General features: G+C 38.8%; 1 protein-coding gene across 1 annotated transcript; it reads right to left on the bottom strand.

Moving 5' to 3' along the window:
• Positions 1-265: 265 nt before the first annotated feature.
• On the bottom strand, positions 266-9397 carry ZUP1 (zinc finger containing ubiquitin peptidase 1). Its single transcript, XM_021555484.3, has 9 exons — positions 9103-9397; positions 7482-7598; positions 6460-6569; positions 5543-5711; positions 3824-4012; positions 3349-3517; positions 2559-2710; positions 1998-2218; positions 266-974 (listed from the first exon to the last, which is right to left on the bottom strand). Exons 1-9 carry the CDS (start codon positions 9395-9397, stop codon positions 927-929), a joined length of 1470 nt encoding a protein of 489 aa, XP_021411159.2. The 3' UTR covers positions 266-926.
• Positions 9398-9468: the final 71 nt, after the last annotated feature.

Genomic DNA, 9468 nt, shown 5'->3' with positions numbered 1-9468 from the left:
CAGCACACTTCACCATCCCTCCCAGCCTTCAGCTCCTCTCCTGGAAGGGCAGGGCTCTTACATTCAACCAGAGCAACATGTCCTAAATACAGTAAAGTGCCTCAAACACCCAAGACATTTGTTTCAGCAGACAGCTCCAGTCTCCTAAATGGCATTTACCCTGCACAACAGAGGCACTAGTCAAAAGGCAGCGTCCTTTTGGCATATACATTATAAAACACACAAAACCCAGAAATTTTAAAAAAAGGATGAAGTGAAGATGGAATAAGCATTTTAAAAAATATATTAATTTTATTCATTCATGGTAAAAAAAGGAATATTTTCTTCCTCTACCCCAAAGGATTGTCTTGCACAGCATCTAAAGCACACACACTCTTATTCTGGACACTGCTTTCTTAGACCTCTTAGCCAATGCCAACACTGATCCACTTCTTAAGCACACATATTCAAGTGATATATCTAGAGAAGCCAGCTAATTGAAAAGAAGTTTACTAATAAACTAATCCCTGGTGCAACAGACTGAACTGTGAAGAATAGAGGACTGGTCACAGTGGCAACATATACATATTTACAGATGTAAACCCTGACCAGGAACTCCAATGAAGTAGCTCCATAGTATCTTTATCCACTGCTGATTACCAACAGTGCATAATTTGCTACAAGACAGTAGGTGTTGCTAATTCTAAGCAACTAAGAAAAGAATACATTTTCTAGTAAGACAAGGACTGCAATACTTCAGTTACATTTGTATCAGGGTGCCAGAATTGTCTGAACACAAAAACTACAGGTTTACTCCAGTGTTGTGCTTTCCCAGAGCTCCCAAGCATTTATGGAGACATAATTTAAGTCTGAAAATTGAGTTAGGGTACACAGTCCAGAAGTTTAATGTTTTGCACCTAGCAAGTCCCAGGTTACAAAGGTATCCTTTAAGGAATCTTCTCTGATGTTAAGACCTGAGAAGCACGGCAGCGAGCCTAGAAATAGGTGGGGAGAGAGGAAAAGGAAATACTTTAATGAACAAAAACAGGACTTTAAAGAGCTTCTTCCAAATTATCAGTTCAGTAATCTTAACAAGTGTTAGGGATTACATTCCATCTCATTTAAATGGGAGCTTCTAAGACAACATTTTAAACAACGGATATTTTTAAATACAAATCAAATTTTTGAAAGAAGAAAAAAGTGGCAAACCAAAACCAAATTAACACCACCACCCTCACCAAATCCCAAACAACACCTTTTTTACCCTGTGTCCCAAATTTTAAGGTTTTTTTCCAGTAGGAGGAGAGGATGGTCACTAATATTTTTAACATGTTCAGGGCCAGGAAACACTTAAGATCTCATTTCAACATATACATTAAATATAGCTGAGCAAGTGATTCAGTTATTTCATAGTTTAAATAAAAGTGTGTCTTGAAGCTTGAACATGCTGGACAGTGCTGGTACGACACCACAGAATTGGAACATTGGTCCTCAGAATCAATTTGTTAGTGTAGGAAAGAAAAAAAAGAAACAAAAATCGCATTTGACAATCTGCTGAAAACTTCTTAGGTCGTAAAAAAGGTAAAATGCCCCAAAGTCAAATACATGGATAGGATTTATAAAAATTTCAACAGCTCGAACCCCTGAACATAATTTTGCACTGTGAGTGTAAGTAACTTACATACTCAGTCAGTTATTTAGGAGAAAACATTATAAGAAAATGGAAAAATTAAAAAATTATAATTTACATCTGCAAACAGCTGAAGAATTTATACAAGACCTATAAGTTGCCAGTTGCATCAAGGTGGCATCCATTTATATGCAAAATGTTTTTGATTTTGATATCCTGGGATTATATAAGCAGAAAGGAGAAAAAAAGATCAAGTGAAAAGACACAAAAAATTAACCATTCAACCATATATGCATATGCATATATGCATATATGCAAATGAATTCAAAGAAGAGATGCAGATGGTCCTAAATTTTCACAGACAGAAATGGTTTTCTGAGATACTTACAGCTTTCTCTTCCAAAGAGAGTACCCCATCTACAGCCACTATCTGATATTGCTTTTCTTTTAGGCTACCCACAAATTTCCGAAGTAGTCTGAGACCAGTTCCATCACTATTTTGTCTCAGCAGTTTCTGCATTTGCTGGGAAGAACATCCCGGGTCAAACAGTAGCAAACATAAGCTTTTGTTCTTCTTCTCCTCTATTCCAACAACAGTGCGACTGTGACCTATTATCAAAACAAGAGTTTCAGTAGTTTAGCATCACATAAATCCCATTTACTACCTTGTAACTTAAAACTGATTTTCAGGTCAAGGAAGGCATTATTCAAAATTTAAGAAGATCATTGTAAGAGTAGATGTCAAAAAGTTGCGATCCCAATCACATTCAGCTCTTCCTTCCAATACAAATGCAAACTTTAATGTTGCTCTTACTAAATAGGAAAATCACAGGAAATAAAACCATGCCTTCAATTCAATAAAGAAGGACCAAAAAGATGCTGCTCTGAACTGCAGTACATATAAAGAGAGATAGAGAATAGCAAGAAACCAGCATATTGTGACACTGACCTTGATGTTGTAAATAGATAGGTGGTTTGGAAGTACACACCACCTTTGCACCACCTTCATTATCTGTAGAATAGTAACGCAAAATCCACTCAAACAAGCGAGGGTGTGTACCCATAGGGCCAGTGGGTTTGTGAAAGTCAATGATTTGGCACCTACAAAACATTGAGAATGAAAACGACAATAAAATTTCAAGCAGGTTGCTTCTTTTCACCTCTCTGTCCCTGCCTCCTGCACCCAGTGGTCCTTACTTCTGCCTTACTTTTTAATACAGGAGTAGGGGACACATAATTACAAAGCAATGAAGCATATACTGTCACAAACTGGAAAATTTATTACATAAGAAAGAAATGCTCTACTCTGTTCAGTCTAATGAGAACTTGTGAAACTTGCAGAAATTGTTACATTTTTTGTATGTTATACACATACACTAGAGAATTCAATTAAAAGCCACAGAAAATAGCTGAAATTCAGATTCTTCTTGAGAAGCAACTTTCAGAAAAATGAAGTTTTTAATAAATGCTTTGATTTATGCATATGTGACATAATTCTGCATCAAGTCTCAATGATCTAAGCGGTTACCCAGTTTATGTACCTCCTGTAAAAAGTTACATGTACCAGTAAGTAGTTATGCAGCTTCATGCTGCATTAAATCAGATTTGTTTATATATGGTTAAATTTATAGCCACTAAGGTGGCTTTGTCATCACACAGTTGGGAATTCTAACCTTTAAATGTACAGCATTTAAATAATCAATTAATAATAACAACCAGAACAAAAAAGCAATATTTACTTTATCCTGAGACTGGTTAACAGTGAATAAATTTCACATGCTCCTATCCATGCTTTGGAGCCATGTAATCTGTTGTTGAAGTGAGATGCCCCATGAGGATCAAAACCTTCTTTCCAGGCATTTTCAATCATGGACTGAATCTTTGGGATACTAGGAGTTAGTGTAGTATCTGGAACAGAAAAGCTTTTGAATTGTTGTTACAATGACTGAAATAGTCTATTAATTAAAACTATTAAGCTTCTTTTATAGCAGGGAGATGATGTTACAAAGATGCACCAAAAAAACTAAAGGTAAAACTTCAACCACATCATTTCTTGCCAGTATTCAGCTCTGACTCTTCCACAGTTAAGTTCCAGTGGTATAACCACCATTTAATAGGTATCATTGACCTTGTAAGACTTGCTGTGTAAATGAAAAGGCAAAACATCAGTCAGCAGGTTGTCATCCAAGGAACAAACAGCATTTTGTTTAATACCTCTCAGGCAGTCATTGTAGAAGCTGTTTTGCAACAGTGAGGAAAGGAGCATTTGGAAATTCCTGTAACCACAACCCCAGCCTCTGTCACCCAAAGATGAGTGGAAGTGATCTACTCCCGATGAAAGCCAAACATGTCTCACATCTTTGTTCTCATTCTGATAGTACTTGCACAATGCTTCAATGACTCCTAAAGAAGACAAAATAAGAAGCTTATCTGTAAAATGAGCTACTAAATATACCAGAAGATTCCTTCCCCAACTTGGAACAGATACAGATTAATACAATTTATTTTTAAGCTTCATTACATTTAAAGCCCAAATTACAAAAGCAGTGGATATTGCCCCTATTTAATTTCAGTGGTTTTTACTTTGATGAATTTATGTACTATGAAGCCTTCAAAACTAAATCTATTTTTACGCTGTTGCTACACAATGATTATCTTAAATAAAACAGCTTGGACTAAATTATAAACCATGACAATCAAAGGAACTATTACAATGTTACATAAAAAGTACGTTACCAATAAAGCATTCCTGTGCCCCTGCCACCTCTAGTAAAACATCATCTTAAAATCATGGCAATACTTATGCATACTATGTAAACCTTCTATTCCCTCTATCTTATTTTTCCTGGGGAAACTAAGAGGGAAAAAAATTACAGAAATGGCACAGAACTTGACAATTATTTTAAATATTTTGAAATAATCCTCCTGCAGGATATTCCAAGCTCTCCTTTGTTACATGAAAAAATATGCTTGGGAATTCTCTCCCCAATTCATACATGTAAATCCTCAAAGCCCTTTCATAGCCATACTGTTGTGAAGAGAATTATTCCATAGTCATCACAAACTATTTTCTAAGAACCTCTCTGAAATCTAAATCATTACCAAGAATGAAAACTTAAAATGTGTTATTTCCATGCAATCTGTTTGACAGAAGAAATTTTATTTTATCTGTCAAGAACCAAGTGGATATTTTGTAAGCCAGAACCACTAGCAATAGGCTCAAGGACCTTTGAATTCTGGTCTTGGAAAGACAAGGGAGAAAGGGTCTCTGTGTTCCTTTCAAATGGAATGCAGAGACTCATCTGCCCTGTGTTTCTGCACCAACTATAAAACATTTAAAAGAAGATGTATCAAGTAGATGTCTACTCCTCCCAGTCTTCTCTTAGGCTTTGTAATCAGATGAACAATGTGCTTACCTGCAACCAGCTTACACAATGTAACAACTAACAGAAACACAAGACAAAAAGCTGCTGTAAATTTGAACAGCTGCACTGGATTAGAAGCCAATGAGTACTAAGCAGTAATCAAACACAGAGTCAAGGGCAACCAGCTTGTTATAAGACATTTGCATCTTCTGATACATAGAATACATCTATTTGTGCCCTTAACCAGACAACTTGGTTACAAGTTCCACAGCAAAAAATAAAAAAAAACAAAACAAACCCCCCCCCCCAAAAAAAAAATAAAAACCAAAAAAACCCAAAATAACAGCCTGCAAGCTAGAAAGCAGATTAAAAATATACCAAGATTTAATTTCCTTATTTAGGACTTTAGGAATACAACAATTTGGATTGATCTAGAAAAAAAATGTTTAGAACTCGGACATAGCCAATATTAAACAGTGAATTATATGTTTTGTTAAAGACTGGTTTGGTCACTACAATCAAAGTTCTAAAAAGTACAGTTTTAGTTGTACAATTTCAGCATCTTTACCTGATGTCTTCGTTTTCCCATCATCTATACCAGAAGCCAAACTTTCCATCATTTCAGCTTTTCTCTTATGATATTCAAAGGGCTGCATCCTTCCTCTATCAACTTCTCTTTCCATATTCTTTAGAAATTGCTGCTTGAAGCCACCAGAATTATCCAAGCCATACTGTCTCTGTTAGGAATGGAATGTGCATGATTTAAATCACATGTTTAAAATTCATCTTTTGTTCATGCAGTTTCTCAAAATCACTATTGGTAACATTTAAAAATTTTGACACATAAAATCTTCAGAATTACAATTATTTTAGACCTGGAGGCCAAGCATCATTCCTGAATATGAAACTAAGAAAGCAACACCTGGAAAAGCAGACACATCCCTCTGCTCCCTCTTGGCAGAGCCATTAGCACAGAGGCAGTCTGGCAGGGAGGTAGTGTGAGTGGGAAGTGAGTTACCAGGGCTGTGAGATGGGAGACAAGAGGGAAGCAGGACCTGGAGCAGGTGATGGTATTCCAGTAAAGGACAGCCAGGATGCTCAGAGCCTTTGGCACTCTGGCAACGAATATGCTCCAGGCTGCACTGCAAGGCAGAGCACAAGAGCTGGCTGGAGCACAAGCAGCGGGTGTGCTGAGAGAGCAGAACAGCAAGCTCAGGGAGCAGCTAGCCCCATCCTGAACCATCACCACTCAAGGCTGTAAAGTCAAGTAGCTCAAGGCTGTCATGTCCAGCACTCTGTCAGGATCAGCATTGCCAAGAGACTGAATTTGCTTCCAACACATCCCTACACCATTACTCAACACAGACTGTTGTGGCTTGCACAGTCTGACCTGGTAAGGCCACTCCAGGACATTACAATTCCAAGATATTCAGCTTCAAAAGGAACAACTGGTTTTAAGTTTACCATTTAGAAACAAGAGTGTACCTGCAGCTTTTTGAATTCTTCTCTCTCTCGCTTCTCTTCTTCTGATCTCTGCCGTTCATCTTCTTCAGTTTGGAGTTGCTGAGCCAGTTCTAGATCTCTAATGTTTCCACCTACCCCAGGACAACATTTCAAAGTGAGGGGACTTGGTCAGGAAGGTAGTAACGCTTTGAGGGATCATTTGTTTAATTTTTAGAGATTCCTTTCTAAGCAAACATACGCAAACACAACTGAGCATTAATCTTAGGAGATGCACCCCGCATTATTTTGAGCTATTAGCAATGAATACTGAACAGGACTGACTGCATTCAGTCTACCAAGACTCAGACTCTTGACTTGCACAAAGTTTATGCAGTTACTGGATAATATGCCAATTACTTGACAAATAATGCACATACCTGTAGCACTAAGAAGACAGTTTTTGTTTACTGTGTTTCACTTCACTGTTAGCAAGAAGTCTTATTAGCATCTAGAATCATTGCCAGCAGTCTCACAAGGAAGTGACAAAAATTTACAATCGGAGAATTAATAGAGAATCTCCAAGATTCTCTTAGCTGTGTTATAAAATAAAATTTAGATTTTATACTTTAATGCTATGATTAATGAATCGGCAAAGTATTTGCAGAAATGAATTGAGAAAAAAAAAGAAGTTTTCATAAGCTATAAATTCTCAACTCATCACAGTGAACATGCCACTGTAAACTCCATTTATGTAAATCTTCTACAGAGCTAGAAAAACAAATCTATAATATTGTTGTCTTTTAAACATTTTTTGCTCCAAGTTTTTCCTTTGGCTAACATGCATTCACTTGCTTAGCAACCATGCATAGACAAAGATTTCCTTACAAGCATGGTAATTAAGTATAGCACTTGGGCAAATGATAGGACCTTAGCTATATTAACTCCATTATACCTGTGTCCAAGTACCTTTTAAATACAGAAATATTTTTTAAAATTTGATGTGAAATTCTACACTACAACATGCAAATATCTGCAAATGCAAAAGCCTGTACCCTTTCACATACCTTCTGAAAAGTTATGTTCCTCCAAGTGTAAATCCACATGTTCTTCAAGAATCTGAATGTTTGTACAGGTAAGGCTACACATAGGACATTCATATAGCTGTTCACCATTTCCTGTGTCTGAAAAAGAAATGCAGTTTCTTGATTAATGCAATTCCTGTGGTTGATAGAATCATTCCCTAAATGATACACAATCTGAAACAAATACACAGTAATGAAGTTTGTGTTGCCACTGAAATTCTCCAGTGAAAGGCACCAAATTCTAAACAGCTGTTACTCTCTTCACCACTTAAAAATTTGTATCTAAATACATGAGAATTTTAAGATATTTTCCTTCTTTTGATTAAGCTTTTCCCCATTTAACTTACAGATCACAATTTGCTATGATAATATTTTATCAGGAAATGCTTAGTCTGAAATATCAAACCATTAATAAGATGTGTTCTGCTAACAGAAAAATTTAACATTCATGTAATAACACAGCTGTTGTTGGGCTGAAAGAATAAAAAGTGCTGTCATTCTCATTTTGCTGGTCTTCCCACATCTCCTCAAATAAATGTTCTTTCTGCAGTTTTAGGATTATTATTGAGGGTACCACATAGTGTAAGTAAAGTCCAAAAGGATTTCTGGAGATCATCTAGTCTCTGGTAGAATGGTTATATGAATTAGCTTAAGTTACACACAGCTTTTCCCAGTCATTTTTTTGAATAATTCCAAGTATAGACTCTTCACAAACTCCCCAGGAGAACATATTCTAATGTTTAACCATTTTTGCAGTAAAAAGAAGGACTCTTGCATTTAAACAGCATTCCTCTTATTGTGACTTGTGCCCACTGCCTGTTGTTTGGTCACTGGGAACCACACACAAGTGCCTGACCCCATCTTTACTGTCCTCCTCGAGTCCCTAGGATATATCTGCACAACATCGGCTCACAAGACAAAGAACTGATACCCGGAGTTAGCAGCTTCTGGAAGGCATTTTTGTCCCAGCTAAATGCTTATGATTGCTTGGAGGAAAACTTGGTGGCATAATCACCTAAATTTACCAGAAGCATTTAATGTAACACTACAAAATACAGTTTTCTGAAACCTGTTAAATACATAAAAAACCGAAACAGATAATAATAACAATACAACTATTTTAAAATCAGAAACTGGCATACAGGGAAGTAAATTATTCAAGCTCTGCATTATATGCACACATGAAAGTAAAATGCTGTTAATACTACGATCTGGGGGTGGGGTGGGTGTATTCTTGGGGTTTTTTTTTGTTACAAAAACCATTTTAATCCCATATTATGCAGTGTGGTTGACTGTAGTGGCATATTTTGCATCCTAGCCATCATTTCTCTAGTTGGTCAGTACACGTAGCTTGTTACACCACAAATACTAGTCTTCTAAGGGCATTACCCATTAGCAGAGATGCCACCTTTAAGTTTCTGAAGTACCAGCATTCGGCCAGTTAGTCAAAATAAAATTTTGATCACGCCCAGACTAAACTACACTATCTAAATACATCCCTACTGCCCTTGTTCCGACTTTATCCCCCGGCCGGTTCTCCGTTGCCACCTCCGACCCCCGCGGAGAGATCCCTCCCTCGCTCCCTCCCGCCCTCGCCGCTCACCCGTGCCCGGCGCGCCCAGCAGGTGCCCGTGCCGCGCCCTGACGTGCTCCTCCAGCTCCCGCCCCGCCGCCTCCCCGCAGAACGGGCACTCGGCCGGTGCCCCGGGGCGGCGGGAGCCCGGCGGGCCCGGCTCCGGGTGGGCCGTCTCCACGTGCCGCCGGAGCTCGTCGCAGCCCAGGGAGGCGGCGCAGAGCGGGCAGCGGGGCTGGCGGCGGCACAGGGACGGGCGCCGCGGGTGGCGCCCGGCGGCCGCCTCGGAGGGCAGCGCCCGGCCGCACACGTCGCACAGCACCATGGCGCGATGTCCCAGCGCCGCGGGGCCCCTCGCCGCGGGGCCCCTCGCCCCCTTCCCGCTGGAAGCGCCGC

The sequence above is a fragment of the Lonchura striata genome, chromosome 3 (assembly GCF_046129695.1).
Source record: "Lonchura striata isolate bLonStr1 chromosome 3, bLonStr1.mat, whole genome shotgun sequence".
NCBI lineage: Eukaryota > Metazoa > Chordata > Aves > Passeriformes > Estrildidae > Lonchura > Lonchura striata.
The sequence above is the reverse complement of the archived record's forward strand: the minus strand, read 5'-3'. Positions and strand labels throughout refer to the sequence as shown.